Below are 27,507 nucleotides of genomic sequence, written 5' to 3' on the forward strand. Positions count from 1 at the left end.
CGTGTGTGTGTGTGTGTGCGCGCGTGTGTGTGTATGTGAGTGTGTGTGTGTGCGTGTGTGTGTGTGTGCGTGTGTGTGTGTGCGTGTGTGTGCGTGCGTGCGTGTGTGTGCGTGTGTGTGTGTGTGCGTGTGTGTGCGTGTGTGTGTGTATGTGTGTAAATGAACAAATGGAAGGAATGATGGTATGTGCTATAACATGAATGAACCTCAGGGCAGCGTTAAGTGAATGAAGATAGTCGTATAATCTCATGTGGCTCCTCCAGGAAAGATGGAGCAGAGTCGAATTTGTAGGTAGAAAGCAGGATGCTGGCTGCTGGGGGCTGGGAAGCAGGCAGCAGGTCACTACTGGGTGTAGGGTTTCAGTTTTATGAGGTAGAAAGGGTTCTGGAGATGGTCAGTAGTGAGGTTGCATGGCACTGTAAACAGTGAAATGGTTGATGGAGCGGGGGTGTAGCTCTCTCAGTAAATCACTTGCCTAGAAAGCACCAAGCCCCGAGTTCCACCCCCCCTCTCCCGGAGTGGCGGTGCAAGCCTGCAATCCCAGCCTTCAGGAAACAGAGGCAGGCATCAGCAGCTCCAGGTTGTCCTTGGTAGCATAGAAAGTCAGGGGACAGCTTGGATTTATGATGCCCTGTCTCAAGAAATCAAAACAAAATAAAACACTACAAGCAGTCCTTGCCAAATCCTGAGGACCATGTGAAGGAGTATTTGCCATTGATCTTGCTTTCCAGGCTCGGGGATACGATAGCTAATAAAATGGAGCCTGCCCAGGAAAGCAGGTAGAAATGAAACAGACGATCAGACAGACGAAGATGTGTTGGATATGAGGGACAGAGAAATGGGGATACCATCATGGATGAGTGGTCAGAAAGGAACTGAAACACAGCCCAAAGGGAGGAAGGAAGGACCAGGCCTCCTGCTCAGCTCAGACGACAGAGAATATACGCTAAGGTGGGCGTGTCAAAGAGCATCCCCCCCCCCCCCAGGTGGAAACAAGATGCCAGTGATGTGTCAGTTCTTCTAAACCCTCCCATCTGGTTCTTCCTTCTGCTTGCTGGTGTCCTGGAATCTGCCCTCTGCACCTTTTGCGGTGGCACAAAAGACTTTAGCAGGAGGAGAGAGAAGCCAGGCCTGTATTCGCTCCTCCTTATGTACCCTCTGGTAGCTTCTACCTGTCATTAAGCCATAAAAGTCACCCGCAGGGCCTCTACTTAGGTGGTGCATGGATCCTGCACAGTGAGTCTGAGGCTAGCATGGGCTATCTAAGACAGAGACAGATTTAGAGAGAGAGAGAAAGAGAGAGAGAGAGAGAGAGCTTGAGAGGGAGGAGGGTGAACTAAGCAAACCCATTAGGTCAGGGGCTGATAAAGGGCTGCAGGGGAGGGGAGTTGCCCTTCAGTTTCTGGCTACTTTCACCACTGGGCATTGAACACTTACTAAGGATGGGCCTCAGGGACCTAGCTCTGACTCACGCGCTGTTGAAGAGACAGAGGAAGCACTGGGTAATTAAATACAAAAAGGTACGAATTTGGAGCAACTGAGGCAGCCACCTGACTGAAGTCACCATTTAGCAGGCCAGGTGTGCCCCTGCTGATTTCTTCAGGACAGAGTAGTCTGACTGAGGCAGGGAGGAAGTGTCTGCCTGCTCCTTGTTTTTGTAGCTCATCCCTTGCTACTGGATGTGCGGATGCAGTAACAGTGGTTGGTAGCTCAACCCTTGCTACGGAACATGCTGATGCAGTAATAGTGGTCAGAACCCTGTGCCCTTCTGCCTCGAAGCTGAATTGCCATGGAGTGAATCTTGGCTGTTCCACTCACTTCCTGTCTGTGTGATTGATCTCAGGCAAGTGAGGCCTATTGCAGCTATCTGGAAAATGGGTTTAAGAAGCTAGGCCCCCTCAGAGGAAGGGCTGTCTTGAGCGCCTACCTGTAAAATGCGTTAAACAATGTCTGGCCCACAACAAGAGCTCAGTTTGTGCCTGTCTTCTGTGAAGGTTCTGGAAAAGTACCTGAGGACAGGACAGATTAGTCTCCGCAAGAGCTGAGGTCAGAACTGCGCACAGACAGGTGAAGGTGGGTAGGGGTGGGTGAGAGGCCTTGTGAAGTGAGGCAAAGGGTCAAGGGGACTGGGTGGGGGTGGGTGGAATGGCTGAAGTATTGGCTTTAGTGGAGCCAGGAGGTGTGATAGAGGAGACAGAGCTAGGGTTGGGGAGGGTGACCTTAGAAGCCCAGTATAGGAAGTGAATTTTATTTTCAGATGACTTAGGAGTGTGGGAACGAACCGTTCTAGCATGGCCTGATCTTAGAGTTGGGAAACCAGGCTTGCGTAACTTCAGCTGGGAGAAAGGAAGCCAGCCATTGTCTGCCTTGTGGAGGAGGACCTGGAGGCCCAACTGGTGGGGCTGGTCAGGCTTGGAGCTTATCTAAAGAGTGGGCTGGGTGTTTGTTGCAAGCTGTTGACTGTGGGAGGCTCCTGATAACCATTAGACATGCATAAGAAAGCCAGAGTTTCTCAACCTGTGGGTCGCGACCCCCACAGGGTCGCATATCAGATATTTACATTGTGATTCATAATAGTAGCAAAATGAGTTATGAAGTAGCAACAAAAATGATTTTATGGTCGTGGGTCACGACATGAGGAACTGATTAAAGGGTTGTAGAATTAGAAAGGTTGAGAACCACTGGACTGTAAGCCAAAGGTGGCTGTGTCCCAGTGCCACCATGAATTGTCCTGAGAACGTGGGATGGCCTCTGCTTCCCAGAGCTCAGAATCTCCTCTCTGAGCCAAGGGCGACACGCTGCCCTTTGTCTTTTTCCATGTCCCTGGGGTGACAGTGACACCCCTTCCTGGGCTCTCTTCATTTTCACTACAGACTCTGACCCTGCGTTTCTACGCACCATAGCTGCCAGGCACAGGATGTACCTGAGCATCAGAAGCAGGTCCATCCTCAGACTGCAAAATAAGTCTCAGTACTACATGCTGGATGTGGAGGACACGGTTCTGAGCACTTCGCCATGTTACACAGTCACATCTACAGCCTGTGTCATTTTTAAAAAAGATTTATTTATTTATTATGTATATAACATTCTGCCTCCACGTATGCCTGCATGCCAGAAGAGGGCGCCAGATTTCATTACAGATAGTTGTGAGCCACCATGCGGTGACTGGGAATTGAACTCAGGACTACTGGAAGAACAACCAGTGCTCTGAACCACTGAGCCATCTCTCCAGCCCCCTGTGTCATTTTTTTAAAGTGCTGATTACACGTCAAAATTTTGTTTTGGACACATTGGGCTCAATATAAATTTTAACATGAATTTCATCTTTTTCTTTTCTCTCATTCTGATTTGGTTGCTGTTTGAGCTCCTGTCTCTTCGACAGCACTGTTCCAGAAGGTTAAAAGCATTCATGAAGCTGGGTGTGCAGAGGCAGGTGGGTCTGTGAGTTCAAGGCCAGCCTGATCTACAGAGGAGAGACAGCTACTTAACAGAGACCCTGTTTAATGTGTGTGCGCGCACACACAGACTTACCGCGGTGGGGACTGGGGACTGAGGACACAAAAACTTTTGTTGTTTGTTTGTTAAAGACAGAGTTTCTCTGTCCTGGAACTTTGCAGACCAGGCTGGCCTTGAATTCAGAGACCTGTCTGCCTCTTCCTGGGATTAAAGGTGTGCACCACCACTGCCCTGCGAAGGTTTTTTTTTTTTTATGTTTTATGTGTATGAGTGTTTTGCCTACGTGGATGTACGTGCCTCACACGCATTCCTGGTGTCCTTGGGAGTCAGAAGAGGGCATCAAGTCCCCCGGGACTGGAGTTACAAAGGGTTGTGAGGTACTGAGAACCAAACCCAGGGTTCCTTGCCAAGTGCAGCAAGTGTTCTTAACTGATGAACCTTGGCTCCAGCTCCTGGCTTTTGTTTTGAGATGGGCTCTTGCAATGCTGTCCAACTAGCCTCAAACTCCTGGGCTTCAGTATCCTCTTGCCTCAGCCTGAGGTGGGACTACAGACACAGCTACAGTACTGGCTGAAACTACTTGCTCCCCACCCCTCTAGACAGGGTTTCCAGGTAGCTTTGAAACCTGACTTGGAACTAGCTCTGGTAGACCAGGCTGGCCAAGGACTCACAGAGGTCCTGGGATTAAAGGCGTGTTCCACCACCTACAAGCCACTTTATTTATTTATTTATTTATTTACTTACTTACTTTTTATTAGCACCTGCTAACCGAGAGCATGCCCAATGAGCCCCACCCCAGCCCACAGCCACATTTAAAATGCTCCTCAGATAGAGCCACACCTGTGCTGACCCACCTAACCTTTGAGGCAGAAGGAGAGGACAGCCTCCTTTCCGCATTCCTTCTGGAGAGTTCCAGGGTTTGCCCCACCACATCTTGGCTGCTGAGGGGGACCCGGCTTTGAGATTGGTTGATCTCACTTCCCTGGGAATCCAGGCCTTCCTTAGGAGTGAGTCAGCTCACAGCCATCCCCATCAATGAGCAGCGTTATGAGGCTCCATAATTAATATGGTGAACACATTGCTACAGCCTTGCCAGTCAGCATCCTGCATCTTCTGTGTGAGCCTTAGATCTTGCTCTTGCTCTAATTTTTGGATAATGGAAGAGTGAAGTATTCATTTACCCATCCACCCATTCATCCATCCATCCATCCATCCATCTGCCCATCCATCCATCTGTTGTAATAGGAGCTGCGTCCCGTCACCCGGCTAGCTTTACCCAAAATAATTACACGAAAACTGTATTTTTTTGGGGGGGGGGTTTCGAGACAAGGTTTCTCTGTGGTTTTGGAGCCTGTCCTGGAACTAGCTCTGTAGACCAGGCTGGTCTCGAACTCACAGAGATCCGCCTGCCTCTGCCTCCCGAGTGCTGGGATTACAGGCGTGCGCCACCACCGCCCGGCTAGAAACTGTATTCTTTTAAGCACTGTCTGGCCCATTAGTTTCAGCCTCTTACTGGCTAACTCTCACATCTGGATTAACCCATTTCTAATAACCATCCATCCATCCATCTATCCATCCATCCATCCATCCAGTGTTGGTTACCTTTTTTCATCACTGTAGCCCGATAGCCTACAAGCAGCATCATAAGGGGGAAGGGTTAATTTGGGCTCACATTTTGGGGTACAGCCCTTCTTAGTAGAGAAAGCATGATGATAGGGGTAGCTTGGCCTATGGCAGTAACAAGGAAGCAGAGAAACGGGAGTATTGGTGCTCATCTCTCTTTTACCTTTTTTATTTAGAAGTTTTTAAAATTAGTTTTTATTTACATGCACGTAGGTGTGCCGGCTTGTCTGTATGTGTACTATGCAAAAACAGCACCTCGAGAGACCAGAACAGGTGACGGATCCTCTGGTACTGGAGTTACAGGCAGTTGTGAGCCACTTGGTGTGGGTGCTGGGAACTCAACCCTGGTCCTCTGCAGGAGTAGCAGTGATCTTAACCCCTGAGCCCATCTCCGATGGCTGCTTTTCTCTTTTTGTTCAGTCTGAGATATGGACTTATCTTTCCGGTTCATCTTGTTCCTCAGTTTGTGCTCTCTGGAAAGCTCTCATGAATGGACGCACTCAGAGGCCTGTTTCCTTAATGCCCCAGGTATTCTTTAGTCCATTGAGGTTGACCCTTGAGAATTCCTTTCTTCCCTTTCTCCTCCCCCCTCTTTCCCCCATCTCTCCCTCTTCCTCCCTTCCTGATGGGGTCTCCTGTAGTACAGGTTGGTCTCAAACTGGCTGTGTAGTGGAGGAGGGCCTTGAACTCCTGTCTCCCCCTACCTCCCCTGCCTCCACCCCCGAATGTGTGCTGCCATTGCAAGCCTGTGTTGTCAGTGTTTGTAGAGGAGGCTTTTGTGAAAAGATGACGAACCTGCTTTAGAATAACTGTCAGGGTAACTGAAAGGTAGCCAAGGAATAGACAAACACACAGGTCATCCCGAGTAGCATTAAGTTCTGTACAGGGCTGAGCATGGCGGGTCACATCTGCAATTCCAGCTCTCCCGAGGTGGAGGAAGGCCAGGAGTTCAAGATGAGTTTCAGTCCAGCCTGGGCAAACAAATAAACAGACAGACAAGGTCTATGAAGACATAAAGCAGCTGGAGACATGGTTCAGTGCTTAGGAACCCTTGGCTGCTCTTGCAGAGGAGTTTGGATTCCCGCACCCACACGACCACTAAGTAGTACAAGTTGTCAACTTGTTCAACTATCAATCCTCCAGAGATCAGAAGGAGAAAAATATTGTTTGGTTAAAAAGTTTGCATTTATTTATTTCATGGGGTGGGGGGCAGTCACAGAGAGGCAGACGACTGTGGAAATCAGTGCCCTCCCATTCCACCGTGTGGATGCTGCAAGTTGCACTCAGGTGATCTGTCCTGGCTGAAAGCTCCTGTATTGGTAGAGTCACCTTGCCCGCCCAGGAGTTGAGTTTTAATAATAGTGGGAGGATGGTTTAAGCAGAAAAGGTGATAGTCAAGGGGTCAGTGTGGGTGGGATGAGACGAAAGGTGGATGGGAAACAGGACGTTTTTGAAGGCATAATACTATTTGAACTAGGTTCATTTATATCTCTATGCTCACCTGAGACTCAGTTTAATCCACCTTTAAAATGGGGCTGGTTGGGTTGGCGCACATTAAGCCACCCAGCATCCCGGGAGGCGCCCGCAGCTCTGCGGGAGCGGCTGCTGACGCTAGGGGGCGTTTCATCGACGGCTCGGTGCTCGGCTGGCCAGGCGCAGGCACATAGCCTTTCGATTGGTTGGGTCTAGCGTCCCAGCCAGCGCCATTGAGGAGTGGCGGAGAGGAAGCGCCTGGCAGAACCGGGCTAGGGCGGCAGTGCTAGCGATAGCTACAGCTACAGTGACAGGTAGGGAGGCGGCGGGCAGAGCTGAGGGTCTGACGAGCAGCTCCCACCGCAGTCGTCCCGGCTGTGCTCAGACGGCCCGGCTCGGGGTCCGTGGCAGCCGGCCTCTCCCGGAGCCCGGGCGCCCTCGCGGGGACCCCGGAGCCCGAGTGTCGCCGGCGGCACCTCAGGCCCGGGCTCGGGGCACCGGTCCCTGCAGCCTGGCGACACCCCGGGATTGTGGGTGTCACTCCTCCCGAGGTCTGAACCCAACGTGCCAGTGTCCCTTCAGCACACCCCCCAGCGGGGCGTCATTCCATCCCTCAGTGCCTCCATCCCCTCTGGGGTCACCTCTGGGTGGGGACATCAGGCCTGGTCCCTGGGGTTTTCCCTTACCCTCTCCACCTCCAGGTAGGGCACCCTTCGGCTTCCTTAGTAACTTAGAGAGCCATCTTCTCTAGGCTTGGTGGCTCTGTCCCCTGCTGCTGCCAGGCTTGGGGTTCTGACAGCCGACGGAGACGTGGGAAGGCAAGGGAAGCTTTGCATTCCTGTGGAGCCCTGGCCTGACACCCACTCCGAGTTGTCCCCTGGAGGCTGAGCTCCGGGGATCCCTCAGTTCTGAGTCCTAGCTGCCTCACAGAGGGACTCCCCGGGTTCAGTTGCCAGTGCTTCTTCCCCTTCCCGGGTCTGGCCTCGTCTCGGGAGGGGCCTGGCTCAAGGTCATGTCCGGCTGTCTGCCCAGGCTGTGGTCTGAGTCCAGATCCTCAGTGTCACCTGCCACAGCGGATAGGGGAAGCCAGGTGGGGGTTATTGCCGGGCAGCCGCCTAGAAGTCCTGATGGACCCGAACATATAAACACTGGGATTCTGGCCAGTCTGGCGGCCCTTCCTGAAACCGGATTCCTTCAGGGAATCCTTGAGGTGGCCTCAAGCCTGGTCTACATGCTTAGCAGAGCTAATGGATGCTTTCTGGCTTGGGCCCCAATTTACTGAACTGAGGAACATCTTAGGGCGCTAGCCGCCCATGCCTTTGTAAATGTCTACTTTGTGTTCTTCCGCGCTGAGAGTACAGTAGGGTCTGAACTTGGGTACAAAATGACAGTAGTTTCCTGAAAATGTAAAATTATTTTACGGTTGTGTGTAGCCAGGGGACAACCTGTAGGAGTGTTCTCTCTTTTTACCGTGTAGGTTCTGGGGATTAAACTCAGGTCTTGAGTCTTGGTAGCAGCTACCTACACTCAGAGACATCATGCTGGCCTGACACTGGTTTCTCTGTATTGGGAAAACACCTGCAGTTGGCACTTCAGGGAGAGTTGGTATTTAGGGCTGAAATTAATGGCAATAACAAAAATAAAGAGTACTCCAGCGTTGGCTGGGTGCCTAGGACTATTTGAGGCTCACATAGTAAAACAGGCTAGTCAGTTTGACACTACGCTTTGATAGATTTACCTTTTTAAAATGACAATAGAGAAATGTTTTTGGTTTTTCCAGACAGGGTTTCTCTATGTATTCCTGACTGTCCTGGAACTCACTCTATAGACCAGGCTGGCCTCAAACTCACAGATCTGCCTGTCTTTGCCTTCCAAGTGCTGGGATTAAAGGTGTGCGCCACCATCACCCGGTTAGCATTTTTGATTAACAAGAAAAATTTGTTTTTGTGATCTATTTAAACAAATACTGAAGAGTCTCTCCCAGATTCTTAGTTTTATATCTGGAGCAATTACAAAAAAAAAAAAACAAAAAAAACCAAAAAAACCTTTTGGAGGAAATAAGGCAAGTATTCTGCAAGTTTTTAAAATGATATTATTATTTAGATAGGGTCTCAGTATGTGCCCTGCCGGCTTGGAACACCTGCTTATGTAGAGGTAGACCAGAATGACCTTAAAACTCAAAGCTCTTCTGCCTCCCTTGCGCTAGTATTAAAATTGTGTGCCACCACCCTGAATAGTTAATTGTTCATTTATCTCTCTCTCTTTATCTATTTATTTATTTTTTGAGACAGGGGTTCTCTGTGTAACAGCCCTAGCTGTTCTGGAACTAGCTCTTGTAGACCAGGCTGGCCTCAAACTCACAGAGCTCCACCTACCTCTGTCTCCTGAGTGCTGGGATTAAAGGCATGTGCCACCGCAGCCCAGCCTAGTTAATTGGTTTTTAACTGTCCCTGATAATAAATCAACCTTGCATGGAAGTGCTAGATATTACGGAGAAGGAGAAGTAACTATCAGTCTTCCCTGGAGACTGGGTTGACTTTCAGGGGGCTTTTGCTTAGGGTCTTCCTTGTGTTGATAGCTTTTCCCTTGGGGTGAGTGTATCTTCTGGCACTAAGATAACTCACTAGTCATTGGGCAAAGTCCTTGGAAAGGATCCTGAAAGTAGCCTGGTTCCAAGTGGGACACATGCCACAGGAAATCTGGAATGTCTGGTGTGGTGGCTGATGTTCAACACGAATGGCCTAGAGCAAGATTTACAGCTCAGAGTTCTAATTGGAATCCACTAGCCCAGTGATCCGAGAACCCGCCTGAACTGTAGTTTCTGTTTGTTTGTTTTGAGCTGTCCTGGAACTCTCTGTATAGACCAGGCTGGCCTCAAACTCATAGATCCCCCTGCCTCCGCCTCCCAGTGCTGAGATGCCCGGATTAAAGACGTGGACTAATATTCTTGGCTCCAACTTCAAACTTTTTGTTTGTTTGTCTATTTCAATCTCTCTCATGTTAACCTTTTTAAAAATCATGTTTATTTATTGTGTGTATATGCATTTGCGTCTGTGTGTGGGTGTGCCCATACTACAGCTTGCATATGGAGGTCAGGGGACAACTTTCTAGAGCCAGTTCTTTCCTTCCTGTAGGTCCTGGGGATGGAACGCAAGCCCTGAGGTTGGCAGCAAGTGCCTTTATCCTCTGAGCTATCTGGATGACCCTCATGTTAACCTTTTATAATAGTAAAAATCATCTATGTAACTTTAGGCAAAACATTTCTTTTTAAATTTTAGTTTATATTATGATGTTTTGTCTGTATGAATGTCTGTGTACCACATGGTGCCTGGTGCCCATGGAGAACCAAAGAAGACATCAAATCCCCTGGAACTGGAGCTACACATTTGAGTCATAATGTGGGTGCTGGGAATTGAACCTAGTCTCTGGAAGAAGAGAACCAATGAGCCATCACGCCAGCCCCCCAGGCAAAACCTTTTACAAATATTTGCTAAAGTATCATAGTTATACCTAAACCAGATGAAATGAAAACTGATTTTAATTGCCAATATTTTGATAGGCTTTAGCGTGTTTATTAAGTGTTTAAAAGAATAGTCTATATATATAGATATATTTTTTGTAATACTGGTAAGCACAATATCACACCACTTATTGTAATGAGCAATTGTGGTTCAGTACTGAATCTAAATACCGAACCCATAGCCGGAGGATTTCTGGTGTTTGGCTAAAACTCTTCATTAGCTCAGCATCTTCGGGATGTTTAGTGGTAGGGCTGGGGATGTAGTTCAGGTGCTGGGGTGCTTGCCTAGCATGCTTGAAGCCCTTGGATCAGTTCTCAGCACCACACAAACCAGATGTGGTGGTGCACACTTGTGATCTCAGCACTTCTTCACCTCCAATCAGAAGTTCAAGCCTATATCTTCAGCTGTATAGTGAGCTCAAGGCCAGCCTTGGATATATGAGACCCTGGTCTGGGGAAAACAAACAAGATGAGTGACTAAACACTGTCTCTCCCTCTCATTTACATGGTTTTATGAATGAGCCTACTGCATAAATTTGCACGTCTTAAATAGGACACCTTAACTAGTGTTGTAGAGTGTGAATTTCATTCACACAGCCTCTGAACATGTTTGCTTTGATCTAGGTTCCCACTTCTTAGCATTTGGGCTGAATGAGTCTACTCTGTGGGGTTGTCATGAGCACTGTAAGATGTTTGGCAGCTTCCACAGTCCCTCCTCACAAGATAGCCACAGCAGCATCTGAAATAGCAGTAATCAAAGAGCCGGAGAGATGGTTGGGGGATTAAGAACACTAGCTCTTGCAGAGGATTTGGGTTTGGTTTCTAGTACCCACATGGAGGCTCACAAACTTCTGCACTCCAGTTCTGGGGACCATCCCTCCTTTGGCTCCTACAGGCTTCTGCATGAATATGACACACATACACCTAAAAGGAGCATGTTCAGATGTTGCCAGATTGGCCCTGTGAAAAGCCCTTACTAGAGCAATCTGATCCCAAGTCTCATCCCCAAAGGAAGTATTTCAGAGAATAGTTAATTTAAAAGGCCCAGCTTCCGATTGCAGGTGATTTTCAGGTTTCTTGGTGACCTTCCCTGTGACTGAAGAACAGTGTGGACACTGGTCTTCCATTCCTCCTGCGCCTCTGTAAGCCTGCCTCTTACCTTTTTCCACCTGCAGGCAGGTAAACAGGATGCCAACACAGGAATACAATTCAAGTTCTGTTTTGTTGTTTTTGAGACAGGAACTCATTATTTATCCATGGCTGGTTTAGAAGTCTAGACCAGGCTGGTCTGGAACTCACAGGGATCTTCCTGCCTCCACCTTCCAAGTGCTGGAATTAAAGGCGTTGTCTTACCACACCCAGCCAAGCTGTTGTTGTTAATTTCCTCTTTTCCTCTTTTCTAGATTCTGTGACCATGAGAGAGAGAAATAAAGACTGATCCATGATTTCTAATCACCTTTTTCTGAGGAAATAGTCATGTTGGAAGGTCTTGTGGCCTGGGTTCTTAATACCTATTTGGGGAAATATGTCAATAACCTGAACACTGACCAGCTTTCAGTTGCGCTTCTCAAAGGTAAGCACACGTCTCTGCAGTAAAGTATGGCCTGCCTGCCTGTCTTCCTTCCTTCCTGCCTGTCTTCCTTCCTTCCTGCCTTTCTTCCTTTCCTTAACTAATTAATTAAATGAAGAATTCGCATTTCTTTGTTTGTGTGTGGGAAGATAATGCATGTATCATGGTTCCCGCGTGGAGGTCAGAGGACAGCTTGTGCAAGCCGGTTCTTTCCTCCTACCATGTAGGTTCTGGGGCAGGTAAAGGTATCAGACTCAGGTTAGCAGCCTTCCTGGCACCTGCCCTTACCCACCGAGTCACCTCACCTACCCTAGCTTACCTGTGGGTTTGTGTGCGCTAATATGATGCATGTTTGGGTACAGGTGAGAGAGTTCATGGGTATTTTCAGAGGCCAGAAGTCAACTTGGGGTGTCTTTCTCTGACACTTTCCATCTAAGGTTTTTTTTTTTTTTTTTTTTTTTGGTTTTTTCGAGACAAGGTTTCTCTGTGCTCTGTAGACCAGGCTGGTCTCGAACTCACAGAAATCCGCCTGCCTCTGCCTCCCGAGTGCTGGGATTACAGGCGTGCGCCACCACCGCCCGGCTTCCATCTAAGTTTTTGAGACAGAGTCTCACAATATAATCCTGACTGGCTAGCTAGGAACTGACCATGAAGACAGGCTGGTTTTGAACTCAGAGATCTGCCTGCCTCTGACTCCTGGGTGCTGGGTTTATGCCCAGCTAATTTTTTTTTTTTAAAGCAAAACAGTAAGACATATTGCTGGTGACTGCTTTACCCCAGTTAGGTTTTAGCTTTCTGGATGCAGCTGCTATGTCACGACAGTGGTATTGACTTTGGCTTCAAACTTATTAGCTGATAATATTGAAATTCTGAGTCACAACTTCTTTAGCAAAAGAGGGCAATATTCCTCCTACGGTTGCTGTAAGGATCACGTGGGAACACCCCTAGACTGTTTCACATAGACACAACATAGGCATCCACTAGAAATTTTAAAGTATTTTACCTCGAGGTCTTTGATGAAATCTTTTTTTGTTTTGTTTTCAAGACAGGGTTTCTCTATAATAGCCCTGGCTGTCCTGGAGCTAGCGCTTGTAGACCAGGCTGGTCTCGAACTGACAGAGATCCACCTGTCTCTGCCTCTCGAGTGCTGGGATTAAAGGCATACGCCACCACCACCTGGTTTGATGGAATTTTTTGAGAACGTTTTACTTAGTAGTTTTCTTTCTTTCTTTCTTTCTTTCTTTTCCTTTTTAGGCTTGCTTCGGTTCTGGGAATTGAACACAGAGCCCTGGGGATGCTAGACTAGTGCTCTACCACTGAGCTATTTCCCCAGCATATTGTCTTGCTTAGAAGTAAAAGTACTCAAGGTTCGGGGCATGGTAGCCTTTGCTGGCCTGCATGTGGTACACTCAGTTCTATGATTTGATGTGGGAATTGGAAAGGGGTATCTTTCCCCCTTTTCTTTTTTAAAAATTTAAATTCTCCTTGCTCAGCTCAAAGTGGAACTATTTAATGCATGTAGAGAAAGAATATAGTTTGAGCTAGGCGTGGTATACACCTTTAATCCCAGTACTTGAGTGATACAGGCAGGTGGATTTCTATGAGTTTGAAGCCAGCCTGGTCTACATAGTGAGTTTCAGGACAGCCTGTTCTACATATGGAGTATGTAGAGGGGTAGAGGGACTGAAGAAATGGCTCAGTGGTTAAGAGATCTGGCTGCTCTTCCAAAGGACCTGAGTTCAGTTCCCAGCATCCATTGTCTGTAATTCCAGTTCAGGGTCTGACGCTCTCACAGACATACACACAGTCCAAATACCAACACACATAAAATGTGTTTTTAAATGAATTAAAAAGCAATCGTAGTTGCATTTATATCTTTTGTGCATTTGTGCACACACATGCCTTAACATATGTGTGTAGATTAGAGGGCGACTTTGGGAGTTGATCCTCTCTTCCCACCCTGTATGTTCTAAGAATCATATTCAGACTAGGCAGGAAGAACCTTTACCCTTTGAGTCATCTCCCTGGGTTTCCTGATGATTTTCACTCTCTAGCCCTGGCTCATTCTGACACTGTGAAGTCTCTGCCAGCTTCAAACTGGTGATGATCCTCCTGCCTCTGCCTCCCAAGTGCTGGGATTATAGGCATGCACCACCACATACAGCTTAGATGTAATATATCTTTTTTTAATTAAATTTTTTCTTTTTATTTTACATCCTGTTTGCAGTTTCCTTTTCCTCTTCTCTTCCCGTCCCCTCCCTCTGTCTCTCTTCTACCACCAACCCCCATTCACTTCTCCTCTGTCGCCATTCAGCAGAATATATCTTGTAACAACTGCATGCATCATTAGGGTAATTTTTTTTTACATCCTCTTTAAGGACTATTCTTTCTGGCTTTTAGATCTATGGAAAGAAGCTGGGTGTAGCGAGGCATGCTTTCAGTCCCAGCACACGCCTTTAATCCTATCACTTGGGAGCCAGAGGCAGGCGGATCTCTGAGTTTGAGGGCAGCCTGGTCAACAAAGCCAGTACCAGGACAGCCAGGACTGTTACACAGAGAAACCCTGTCTCGAAAAACAGAAACAAACAAAAAAAAATTGTGGAATGAAACCTTGAGGAATTTTTTTTTTTCATAACTGGCATTAGTTATGAAAGAACTTGACCCCTTTACTAAGAACCCACAACACAGTGCAGTGTGTGGGCGCTCCTCTGAACTGAGGGACTGGTCATGAGAGGAGCTGACCGTATTTGCCTGTCTTGACGCGGTTGAGTAGGGATTGAGGGCACAGGGTGCTAGATGAGCACAAGCCTGTTACTCTGATCTAGTAGCGAATATTTACTGTTGTAAATGTCTGGGGAGACGCAGGAGACAGTGCTCAAGTGGCTGGACTGCCTGCAACGGGTAAGGGGGAGGTGGGAGAAGACTTTTCTTGTTTTGTTTTTCGAGCCAGGGTTTCTCTGTGTAGTCTTGGCTATCCTGGAACTTCATAGAATAAGATGGCCTTGAACTCACAGAGATCCACCTGCCTCTGCCTCCTGAGTGCTGGGATTAAAGGTGTAGTCACCAATGCCGAGCAAGACTGTATTTTTATATCAGACTGTTGTCCAGTTGTAACATTTGTCTTAACGTGAACAAATTACTCAGTTTCTGCATGTGAAAAGTTATTAACCATTCCGCAGGGTTCTGAGGACCGAGCAGGGTCATATGGGTCAGAGAGCTTAGAGCTGTCAGTGCAGGCTAGTCCTCAGGATAGTCAGCATGCCATTGGCTGTAGGGTGGGACTTCAGCCATGGGCTGTGCTCAGTCCTCAAGTAGTTAAAAAGCAAGAACAGCTGGAGGCCAGAGTTCACACTTGATCAACACTTTTAGCGAGCAACTGCTGTGGGCCAGGCTCTGGGCTTGGGATTGATACCAAAAGCTGAGGCGGGAACAGCACCCAAGAGTCAGGTTCAAGCCTGACAGAGCTTTCCTCACATACAAGCTACATGTGATGCGAATGGCCACTGAAGGCCCTCTTCACCCTCTCTCCCTCTTTCCACCCTAGGTTGACAGACCTCCTATGACCTCTAGTGCTACCTCCTAACCAACTCTGAGATTTCTAAGCACACTGTTTATCTGCTAAGCCTTGTTTTCTCATCTCAAAGTTGAGAAACTGATGGACAGGTCATGTAACCAACCCTCGTTTGGACTGTTTGAAAACTTCAAGCATTTAGTACTGATAGCTCAAAAGCCTCTGATGATGTTGGAGCAAGGTGGTTGCGCTTTGATTTTTTTTTTTTTTTTTTTTTTTTTTTTTGGTTCTTGGAGACAGGGTTTCACTGTGTAGTCCTGGCTGTCCTAGAACTTGCTCTGTAGACCAGACTGTCCTTGAACTGACAGATAATCTGCCTATCTCTGCCTAGGATTAAAAACACGCAACACCACCACCTGACTTTAATTTTTTTGTTGTTCTGTTTTGAATATTTTTAAAAATTAGTTTTCCTCCTTCACATGCTCCTCTCTTACCCTTTTCCTTTTCTTTCCATTCTGTTGATTAGTTGGTTGATGGGGGTGGGGTTTGCCCCACATGGAATAGGTGGGTGTCAGAAGATAGCTAAACTGGTGGGAGTCTGTTCTTTCCTTCCACTGTGTGGTCCCAGTGATCAGACTTGAGTTGTTACACCTGGTAGCAGTCAGCTCTCCCCTCTGGATCCTTCAAATAGCCCAGGCTGGCCTCAGACTTGCTCTGGGGCTGAGGAAGACTTTGAATTTTTCTTTCTTTCTTTCTTTCTTTCTTTCTTTCTTTTTAAAAGATTTATTTATTTATCATGTATACAACATTCCTTCCATGTGTGCCTGCAGGCCAGAAAAGGGCACCAGACCTCATTACAGATGGCTGTGAGCCACCATGTGGTTGCTAGGAATTGAACTCAGGACCTCTGGAAGAGCAGCTAGTGCTCTTAACCACTGAGCCATCTCTCCAGCCCTGACTTTGAATTTCTGATCTTCCTGTCTTCACATCCCAAGTGCTGGCCTAACAGGTGCACACTTCTGCAGGTCTGCAGGTCTGAGTGGAACTGGCTCCAAATGTGAGAGAGGAAGTGCTCTACCTATTGACCTGCAACCCTGGCCTTGAAGTTTGGATTTTTGCTTGGGAATGCCCAAATAGTATATCTATGTAAATATTTTAAAATCAGAAAATGCCCCCAAACCTTAAATATTTGAAATCCCAAGCATTCCAGACAGGGATATTCAACTCGTCCTTTTTTACCTTGTTATGAAGATTGAGATAATACACGGACTGGAGAGATGGTTCAGCAGTTGAGTATTGGTTGCTCTTCCGAAGGACCTGAGTTCTATTCCCAGCACCCACATGGCAGCTCACAACTGTCTGTAACTCCAGTTTCAGGGGACTTGATGCCCTCTTCATGCCTCTACACGCACCAGGCACAGACTTACATACATACAGGCAAAACATCCATACACGTAAAATAAAATTAAAAATCAAAGTGTATTAGTTATTGTCCTAGTGCTCTGAGGAGACACAACAGCCCATGCAGCTAATAAAAGAAAGCAATTAATTGAGGGCTTGCTTCTAGTTAGAGGGCAGTCCATGGTCATCACGGTAGGAAGAATGGGAGCAGGCCAGTAGGCATGGTGCTGTCACTGGAGCGGAGAGCTCTCATCTGATCAGCAAGTGTAGACAAAGACTGGGCCAGGCTTGGACTTTGCAAGCCCACCCCTAGCAACACACCTCCTCCAGCAAGGCCACACCTCCCAATCGGTCCTAAACAGCCCACTACCTAGGGAACCAGATATTCAAATATAAAAGCTTATGAGGGCTAACCACCCCACATATATTAAATATTTAAAGAATATTTCTCTTATCCATTTGAGATTGTAATTATACCGTTTACCTTTTCCCTATCCTCCTTCTCAGCCCTCCCACATCTCCCTCTTGGCTCTTTTGAATTCCTGGTAAATGTGTCTTTTTTTAATGCGATAATCCAGGGGCTGAGGTTATAACCTGGTGGGAGAACATTTGCCTGCACGAGTGGGTGGGAGATTAGGAGGGTCTGAGTCTGAGGTCTACTGTTTGGGGGAAAGAGGGATAACGATAGAATATTTTGCACACAGTAAGACCTCACTAAGCAGTAGGTGCTGTCACTATCATTGTCCCACCGCAGCTGTAAAGTCCCTGTCCTCAGAGCCACTCACCTGTTGGGGAGACAAATTAAACAGCAACACGCCAGCCATTGTTAACTTATCTAGAGGCAATAGCTGGATATGAAGGCTGGCTCCTATAATTCCAGCGTTTGAGAGGATGAGGCAGGAGGATTGCTGTGAGTTGAAGGCCAGTCTGGTGTACATAGTGAGTTCCAGGCTAGTCTGAGTGACTAGCCTGTGAGAATCTGTCTTCAACTACAAAAGAAGTTACACTATGCATTAGAGTGCATGGGAGAGGAGCCTTTTGTTCTGTCTGTAGGGCCCGGGGAAAGCTGCTGTGGGTGGCTTTTGAGTGAGCAGAAAAGGGTTTCAGTGGGTTGCACAGGAGGGGTCGCCACTCTTCATGTGGAGTGAATCCCAGGAGCAGGCACTGGGGAGTCAGAAAGTAGAGGCTTTGTCATGTGAGGACTCTGCACTTCAATCCCCACCCCCTTGTTTTTTGAGCCCTCTTCAGCCTGGTCCTTTAAATGACCTGGAGCAGAATGAAGAGAATCTGGTCACTAGAGATGTCTGGGAAAGTCCCCCGAGGCCTGAGTTCACCACAGTGTCAGTGAATACATCTCTGGCCAGTGTGGGGTGAGGCATTTTGGGGCGAGCAATCCCTGAATAAGCCAGGAAATTGTTTGCCTGGAAATCAATAATTGGCGTCTGGCCTTGAAAACGCCGAAGTCATTTGGGTGCTTTGCTGCCTGACTCTCAGGCAGTCCTTCTTAGCAGGGCAGGGCCCTTCCCAGCAGGGCAGGTCGTGGGCACACACGTGTGCGTGTGTGTGTGTGTGTGTGTGTGTGAGAGAGAGAGAGAGAGAGAGAGAGAGAGAGAGAGAGATAGAGAGAGAGAAAGAGAGAGAGAACTAGTTTTCTATCTTGAACCATTACTTTTTTTTTTTGTTGTTGCTGTTCTTAACTGTTGGCTTGCTGCAGGCTTCTGTTTCTTCTCTTTCCTTTCTGCACCTGCTATGCTTTCCCTGCTTCAGCTTCTTTAATGTTTTCTGTGTGAGTTCCTTCCACTTCTGAGCAGTACAGCAGCCAGGGAAACCCAGGAGCCACCTGCTTTGGTGCCAGATTAGCATATGGAAAATAAGACCATTCTCAGTGCAAATGAGAAGAGGCCGGGGCGTGACTGCTGCATGTGGAGCACTCACCGGCACATGGAGCACTCACCGCACGTGGAGCACTCACTGCACGTTTGCGAGAACCTGTCTTCTATTCCTAGTGCTGCAAAAACAAAAAAGGAAACTGTGCTTGTCTCTCTGAAAGTCATTTTCACTTAAGGAGAAGATTTTCTGATTTTTTTTCTCCTTTATGATTATTTTCTCTCCACCTTTGGAAGTAGGCTTATTTTACTTTAGTTTAGTCTTAAAGCTGTGATGTGGGGACCCCCCCTCCCCGAAAAAAGATACTACACTTGAATCTGCCCAATTGCCAGGTTTGACCTCTTTTTAGATATGCAAATAAATGCAGTCATTTATCTGGGGAAGTACCAAGCCTACATCATTACATCTTTGCATTGCCTTGTCTGCCTGGTTCCTGGGCCTTTCTACCAGCTGTTCTCAAAAAACCCATCCCAGACAGATTCACGTGGCTCAGAAATGGTTTTGCATTGTGCAAACAGTTTTATCATTCCAAGGCCCTCTCCTCAGCAGTTTGTGGCTAGGGGTGACGTCTCCCTGTGGCCTTCAGAGTAGAGCTTGGTTGTATATGTGCAAATAAATGGCTTGCACAGTCAGTTGAGCCCGTGCGTCAGCCCTCCCTTACTGTGATAAAATACCTGGATGATTCGTTTAAAAGGGGAAAGGTTATTTTTTTAAAAATATTTATTTATTTATTATGTATACAATATTCTGTCTGTGTATGTCTCCATGCCAGAAGAGGGCACCAGACTTCATTACAGATGGTTGTGAGCCACCATGTGGTTGCTGGGAATTGAACTCAGAACCTTTGGAAGAGCAGGCAATGCTCTTAACCGCTGAGCCATCTCTCCAGCCTGGGAAAGGTTATTTTGGCTCACAGTTTTGGTTCACATGGGTTGCTTGGCCCTATTGCCCCTGGGCCTGTAGTGATGGTTGAGTGCCTGACAGAGCAGGCCTGCTTACCCTGTGACAGATGGGGAGCAGAGTCAGTGAGGGGCTCGAGTCTCAGTACCCCTTTTGAGGGTATGTCCTTAATACTCTAACTTCTACCAAGTAAAGGCCCTGCTGCTTCCCAGTAGTGTCATGGACTGGGATAATCCCTTAATTCATGGGCCTTCGGTGGACATTTGGATCCCAGTGGTAGCAGAGCTAGAGCTGGCTGCCCTGTCTTTGCACATCCTGTTCGGAGTCATCGTACAAGTTGGCCCTGTTATTTCTGTGCCTTCTTACTAGATACTGTGCCTTAAGGAAGGGAGGTACAGAGAGTCCATTTGGTCTCTTTAGAAAAAAAAAGAATACTTTTGGGTGACTGGTTTTATTTAGTTAGTTACTTTTTTTCTTTCTGAGATAGGGTCTCTCTATAGCCCTGGCCATCCTAGAACTAACTGTATATATAGACCAGCTGGCCTCATAGAGATCTGCCGGCCTCTGCATTCCGAGTGCTGGGGTTAAAGGCGTGTACCACCACTGCCTGCCTTCAGTTTTATGAACTAAACCATGGGCTCTCAAGCATTTTGTGACCTATGGTCAATTCTGGGAGAAGGCATTGCTGAGGGCTGGAACTGCTTGTTAAAAACCACAGCAGATTTTTTTTTTTTTTTCCCTCGAGACAGGGTTTCTCTGTGTAACAGCCTTAGCTGTCCTGGAACTAGCTTTTGTAGACCAGGCTGGCCTCGAACTCACAGAGATCTGCCTGCCTGCCTCTCCAGTGCTAGGATTAAAGGTGTGCGCTACCACTGCCCTGCTAGATTCTTGTGTTTTAACCTCAGAGATTCTGATTTGGGGGATGTTGGGCCAAACCCAGGAGCCTTTATTACATCTTAGAGAGTCAGAAGATGGCAGTCTTGTGGGACCTGTTAGTCTAAGCTAGGGGTCTTCAAACTAGCCAGCATGCCAGATCTAACCTGCTAGCTCAGGATGGCTTTTACTAATTTTACTAATATTAATTAATTATTGTGTGTGAATGCTTCTGTGCAAGAGGTCTAATGACAACTTCTGGGAGTCTGTTCTCTCCTTGTACTGTGTAGGTCCTGGAGATTGAATGTAGGTTTTCACACTTGGCATCAAGCACCTTTATCTGCTGAGCTATCTTTTTTCTTATTTGGCAGCGGCTGGGGTGGGGGGCATGTTTGAGACAGGATTTCTCTGTAGCTTTGGAGCCTGTTCTGGACCTGGAACTAGCTCTTGTTAGACCAGGCTGCTTCTGCCTCCTGAGTGCTCACTGTATAGCCAAGAATAATCTGGAACTTCTGATTCCCTGTTTCTCTCTCTGAATTGTGGGATTACAGGAATGTACCACTATGGTGGTGTTACATTTTCTTTGGTGGGGATCAAGCACAGGGTTTTATGTATGTATGGTGAATACCATTGAAACCCCTAGTTGTCCATTACATTTTTTTTAAAGATTTATTTATTATGCATACAATGTTCTGTTAACATATATACACCAGAAGAGGCACCAGATCTCATTATAGATGGTTGTGAGCCACCATGTGGTTGCTGGGAATTGAACTCAGGACCTCCGGAAGAGCAGCTAGTGCTCTTAACCTCTGAGCCATCTCTCCAGCCCCTGTCCATTACATTTTTAAACCTTTGAAAAAATGAGGAAACTGAAGCCTGGCAGTGGTGGCACACACCTTTAATCCCGGCACACAGGAGGAAGAGACAGGTGGAGCTCTGAGTTAGTTTAAAGGCCAGCCCAGTCTACAGAGCGAGTGCTAGGACAGGCTCCAAAGCATATGCTTTTAGTCCTAGCTACTCAGAAGGCTAAGCTAGGGGCATAGTTATGAGCCCAGAAGTTTGTGGTCAGCCTGGGCAACGTAGTGAGTGAGACCCATGAGTCAAGAAAAGAAAAGGAAGTGACAACAGGATAGCGAAGTGGGTAAGGGGGCTTGCTGTTAAGCATGGCAACCTGAGTTCTGTCCCTGGAACCTAAATGGTGGAAGGAGAGAACTGACTTCTGCAAGTTGTTCACTGTGACACACATGACATGCGTGCACTTGTACAAATACACACAAATAAATGTAATAAAAAGCATTTAAAAATGAATGTAATTGTCATAATATAAAGGTTTAAAATATTTACTGTCTGGCCCATTACAGAATAGTTAGGATCTTGCCTAAGCTCTTCCGGCCGCTGTGCTTCAGCTGTCATGGGTGGCTCAGAGTGAGTGGTCAGATTAGTACTCCAGACAGAAGCCTTGGGCTAGTGGTGGCATCGCCATGGCCACTACCCTTTAGTGCTCTGTGCACAGCAACAGCAGTGTCTTTGCTGGGTGGACATTTCATGGTGTTTTGTTTTTAGGTGCTGTTGAATTAGAAAACCTCCCATTAAAGAAGGATGCCCTGAAAGAACTGGAATTGCCATTTGAAGTCAAAGCTGGTACGTGGAACCAAAGGAGGGAGGAAGGTTTGGGATCGAGTTGTTTGGGCAGGAGAGTCAAAAGCCCTGGAGTTGGTATCTGCTCGACCAGGATGTAGACAGGAAGTTTGAGAGCTTGCATCAGTTCATATAAGTTTCACCACATGGGCAGGTGGATCTCTGTGAGGTCTAGGCCAACTTGGTCCAAATAGAGGGTTCCAGGACAGCCAGGACTATGCAGTGAGACCCTGTCCCAAACCAACCAACCAGCCAACCAACCAACCAACCAAACATCAGGGAATAGGGCTAGGGATGTAGTTCAGTGGTAGAGCACTTGCCTAGCATGCACAGGGCCTGGGATTCCATTCCATCCGTAGCATTACACACACGCACGCGCGCGTGCGCGCGCGCACACACACACACACACACACACACCCTTAAACACAGAAAACCACAGGATGATTATGGTATTTTCTTTTAAAAATTTTTTTACAATTATGTGTGTGTGTGCGCGCACGCGTGTGCGTTCATGCATGCCACAAGCAAACATACCGACAGATAGGAATCTGAAAGCTTCAAGAATGCTGACACTGGTCATTTACAGAAGAAAGTCTTCAAATATTGAAGGAGTAAGAGAAACTCTTTAGCCAGGCAGCGGTGGTGCACACCTTTAATCCTAGCATTTGGGAGGCCTGGGGAGGCAAAAGCAGGGGGATCTCTGTGAGTTCAAGACCAGCCTGCTCTACAAAGTACAAACTGAGTTCCAGGACAGGCAGGACTGTTATACAGAGAAACCCTACCTCAGAAAAAGAGAGGGAGGGAGGGAGAGAGAAACTCTTGGAAAATTGATGGTTTTCTAATATTGTGTTTGCAAACTTGACCTTGTTTCTTACAAAAAGTGAATAAGATGTATAAAGTTCTGTCTGTTAGATGCTTTGTAGCCTCTTGCACATTCAGTCTGTACTACCACTGTGGCCCAGCATGGCAAAGCATGCCTGTAACCCAGCATTTGGGAGGGAGAAGGAAGGTCAGGCTTTAGGACCAGCATAGACTATATACAACCTTGTCTCAAGCCAAATAGATAACTGCCACTGTGCACTAATTCAGACTGTTAGAAAGTTCTGTTACAAATCTTATTTTTCTAGAGAAAACTCATTTTTCTTTTTTTGGTTTTTCGAGACAGGGTTTCTCTGTGGTTTTGGAGCCTGTCCTAGAACTAGCTCTTGTAGACCAGGCTGGTCTCAAACTCACAGAGATCTGCCTGCCTCTGCCTCCCGAGTGCTGGGATTAAAGGCGTGCGCCACCACCGCCCGGCAGAAAACTCATTTTTCATTATTGTTTTGTAAAATATTCCCATGGTGGTGAATATTAATCCTAGAGCCTTGTACATGCAAAGCAAGTATTCTATCACTGAACTGCATTCCCACCCCCAGTATTCTTAACTTACTGCTGGATTAGACCATCAGTCATTTGTATTATCATTAGAAATACCATTGTGAGGACAGGGCTATAGCTCAGTGTAGAGCCCTTGCTGAACATGCAATATTTGGGCCTTGAACATGAATATATAAAGGCCTTTTTTTTTTCCTCAACCACATATAAAGGAAAATAACATTAGTAATGCTCCACCTTGCTTTTTGAGACTGAGTCTCACTATGTAGCTCTGGCTGGCCTGCAACTATGTCACCAGGTTGGCTTCAAATTCACAGAGATCCTTCTACCTCTGCCTCCCAAGTTCTGGGATTAGAGGCATGCACCACCGTGTTCAGTGAGCTGCTTTTATTAAGTTGAATTTAAAGGTTTGGCTAAAATGGAAGAAATTGGGAAATAAGTGTATTTTTACAGGCCAGGTAGCTCTGATCCCAGGTTCTTGTTTCTTTGTGCATAAGCTGTGTTGTCTGTTTTAGTTTGTGCTGGGTATATTCAGGGTTAAATATGTAAGGATGGTAACTTCGACAAATACTTGTCAACTAGCCAATTATTAACAAGATATGAGTTCCGTGACCAAGGTCTGTGCGGGTGGGTGCCATAGGAAGAAAGACACTTCCTAGGCGTTCAAGGTGTGGTCAGGTGCATAGTAGATAATCTATATTTGATATGAAAAAGACTCACTAGGCATTTTTCAGTTTAATTCATGGTAGCTGGTTCTTTTTAATTAATTAGTTTATTTATTGTAATCTTGCTCTTACTAACACTAGTTTCACATATGTAGGAGGAGCCTCATTGGCTACCCTTGAACTCACTTTGTTCTCCAGGTCAGCTCTGAACTTGCCATGCCCCTGTTTTAGTCAGCTGAGTGCTGGGATTATAGGCATGCCCTGCCGCTGTTGCCTTGCTGCTGGTTTTTGTGATTTTTCTGTTTTTTTCTTCTGATGCTGGGATCAGAATCCAAGACCTTGCTCCTCCCTAGAGCTAAATCCCCCCCATCCCCCCCACTCCCCCCCGCCACCTTGGACTTGTGTTCCTCCTGCCTCTGTCTCTTCAGCATTTCTTAAATGGACACCACAGTTGTCAGGTTTGTTTTTGAGAAAGTAAATAATGGTGAACGTAATCTGTATGCTTTAAAGGGAGCTAGAAAATGTGTGGGTGTCTAATGAGCGGTTTTTCTCCTCCCAGGTTTGATTGGGAAAGTGACCCTTCAGATCCCCTTTTACCGCCCACATGTGGACCCCTGGGTGATCTCTATCTCTGGCCTCCATTTAATTGGTGCCCCTGAGAAAATCCAGGACTTCAACGATGAGAAGGAGAAGCTGCTGGAGAGGGAGCGTAAGAAAGTGCTGCTTCAAGCCCTGGAGGACAGATGGAAGGCAAGGCTTAGAGCCTCTGGGTGTTAGGGGACCTGTGTCGTCCTCAACAGTGAAGGGCAGCCTGTGCTGACACTGGCTCTTTCCCTTGCAGAGTGAGCGGCAGCAGAAGGGAGAACCCTACTGGTATTCTGTCACCGCCTCAGTAGTCACGAGGATTGTGGAGAACATCGAGGTGAGCCCTGTCAACCTTTACGAGGACACATGAAGGGTTTCTGAGCCTTAGATGTGTTTTCGCTTCTGAGTTCTCTTTTCTTGTGGGTTTTTGTGGTGCAGTGTGTGTGTGGGCTGGCTGCTGCTCAGGTGTGCCCTTCTGGAGGCTGTGCCAAAGGGAAAACCTGCAAAGCAAGTCCTGCGCTGTGAGGCGGGCCCAGGTTGTCCTTGCTTCAGGGGGTGTGAGTTGGCATTTCCATTTGACACCCCCCCCCCCAACACCACACACTTTCTTTTTTAATGTTGGAATCTCACTTGCTAAAGGAGTTATCACCTCAGAAGCCAGATACTTAGGTCTCAATGACTGTTTTCGGGGCAAGTCATTTAACCTCTCTGGTCTCAGTTTTTTCATCTACAAAATGCGAGAGATGGGGTCCCCATTGCCTGGTGTGTTGTGAGCTATGAATGGCCACTCAGGCATCTGACCTGTCACTGATGTGTCTTAGGGAAGTTGTATGCACTGCAGTGCTGGGGCTGCATGTTCCATCATTAGGAATGGGATCAGGGGATGAAATCTCCGTTAAATGGCACAAGACAGTCCATACTGAAAGTCTCTAGGGTTCTCTTGCAGTGTGTTCAGTGTGTGCTATGTTCCTCAAAAGTATGATCTGAGGTTGTTAGTTTCATAATGTGGATGAAAATTTGGTGTACTTGAGGGCACTGATTTTTTTAGAAAATGTTATTATTGCCGGGTGGTGGTGCACAGGCCTTTTAATCCCAGCACTTGGGAGGCAGAGGCAGGCAGATTTTGTCATCTTGAGGCCAACTTGGTCTACAGGGTGAGTTCCAGGATAGCCAGGGCTGCACAGAGCAACTCTGTCTTAAAAAACCAAAAACCAAACCAAAACAACCCCCCCCCAAACCCTGTTATTATGTGGTATGTATGTGTGTACATATTTTCTACAACAAAGGAATTTTTTCTCATAAAAACTTTTTTTTACACATGTGTTTATTGACTGGGGATGGGAGGCACATGTGGAAGCCTGAGGATATGCTGTGGCAGTTGGTTCTCTCCTACAGTGTGGGTCTTGGGGATCAAACTCAGGTCACCAGTCTTACCTTACCTTAAGCACCCTTACCTGCCTCGCTATCTGCTGGACCCAGAAATGTCGTTCTCGAGGACCAAAAGGCCATTTCTCTGCAGTGTAATCACAGGCATGGCTCATCATGTGCGCGCAGGTCTCATGTAGAGAAAGTCACTGCAGCAGGTCCATGAGCGAGGTGGGCGTGTCTTTGCCACCTCCTCATCCTCTGAGCCTGGGGGCGGTGATGTATTTATGCCATTTAGGGCCAAGGACCCCGCCACCGCTCGTTACAAAGTTTTATTTACTTATTTGTGTGGTGTGTGTGTACATTTGGAAGTCAGGGGCCAGCTTGAAGAGTTTGGTTTTCTCCTTCTACCACACGGGTCCTCGGGATGGAGCTCAAATCAACAGCCTTGATGGCAAGTGCCTTTACTTTCTGAGCCACCTCACTGGCCTATATTATGATTTTGACATCAGTGTTAAGCATTGGTTTTTCTCCACATTGGTATCAATACTGTGATTGAGCGATGACTTACTGTTGTTTGAACTTTTTTCTTTTCCTTCTCTGTGGTGTGTGTGGTTTATGTTTGTTGGGCATGCACATACATATGAGGTGGTACCCTTGTGTTCATGGGTGTTGAGGCCAGAGCAGGATGTCAGGTGTCTTCCTCTATTACTGTCTGCCTTGTTGCTTTGTGACAGGGTCTCTCCCTGAGCTAGAAGCTTACTATTTTGACTAGGCTGATCCAGGACCTGGATCACCAAGGTCCTGGGTTCTGTCTGTTTCTGTCCCCTCAGTGTTGGCAGGCAAGTGCAGCCATGCCTGACTTTCTGTGTTGTGCTGGGGATTTGAACTCATTCTCATCCTTGCAAAACAACAGTTCCTCCTCATTGAGCCATCTCCCCAGCCTAGTTTGTATTTTCATAATGTCTAATGATGCTGACCACTTTTCTTGACCACATGTTGTATATAGTTTTTTCTTTCCCATAGTGCTGAGGACTGGACACAGGCTCTTGCACATAATAAACACACACTCTACTTTTTTGCTACTCCCAGGCCCAATTGTTTATTTTTAATTCACTGAGCAGAGTGAGAAAGAAGAAATAAACACACGTGAGATTCACACAGATCTTACATGCCTTACTGGTTTTCCTGGGCTCAGATTCCTAGAGACAAGCGTGGCAGGATTGACTATCTGGATTCAGTGATGCTGTTCTCTCTCTTCTTCTCTCTAAAAGTTTTATTTATTTATTATTCTGATATGTGTGTGTAAGGTATGTGTGCAGAGGTCAGAGGACAACTTTCTCTTGTCTATTCTGTCCTTCTGTCTTCTGGGGATTGAGCTCATGTTGCTAGGCTTGCATGGCTGCTGAGCCATCACTTTGATATCCCTCTGTTTAAATGTTTACATTGACTTAAATGATTACATTGACTTGTGGAATGATTTGATGGGAGCATTGTAGCCTTCCTGAGATAACGTTCATGGCAATGAACTATCATTCTTGAGTGGTTTGTGATCGTGTCCTCTTGGAACTCCCAGCACAGTGGAAACCTGTGAGTAGGTGACCTATGTGGTTGGATGCCACCTAGAGGATTCTACCCGCAACACTTACTAATTGTTTTCCCT

General features: G+C 46.9%; 1 protein-coding gene across 6 annotated transcripts in view; it reads left to right on the top strand.

The window, feature by feature from the left end:
- Positions 1-6,841: 6,841 nt before the first annotated feature.
- LOC121447808 (vacuolar protein sorting-associated protein 13D) overlaps positions 6,842-27,507 on the top strand; it is a 227,914-nt gene continuing 207,248 nt past the window's right edge. For 5 of the 6 annotated variants that reach the window (XM_041651068.1, XM_041651069.1, XM_041651071.1 and 2 more), the window contains exons 1-5: positions 6,842-6,866; positions 11,476-11,645; positions 21,781-21,858; positions 24,454-24,644; positions 24,736-24,816. In XM_041651068.1, coding sequence (XP_041507002.1) covers positions 11,549-11,645; positions 21,781-21,858; positions 24,454-24,644; positions 24,736-24,816 — 447 coding nt within the window. In that variant the 5' untranslated portion in view covers positions 6,842-6,866; positions 11,476-11,548. The remainder of the gene's footprint in view (positions 6,867-11,475; positions 11,646-21,780; positions 21,859-24,453; positions 24,645-24,735; positions 24,817-27,507) is intronic. The other variant, XM_041651072.1, reaches the window with a different exon arrangement.

Source organism: Microtus oregoni, unplaced genomic scaffold (assembly GCF_018167655.1).
Source record: "Microtus oregoni isolate MIOR12 unplaced genomic scaffold, Mior012 000005F_ref0000423, whole genome shotgun sequence".
Taxonomy (NCBI): domain Eukaryota; kingdom Metazoa; phylum Chordata; class Mammalia; order Rodentia; family Cricetidae; genus Microtus; species Microtus oregoni.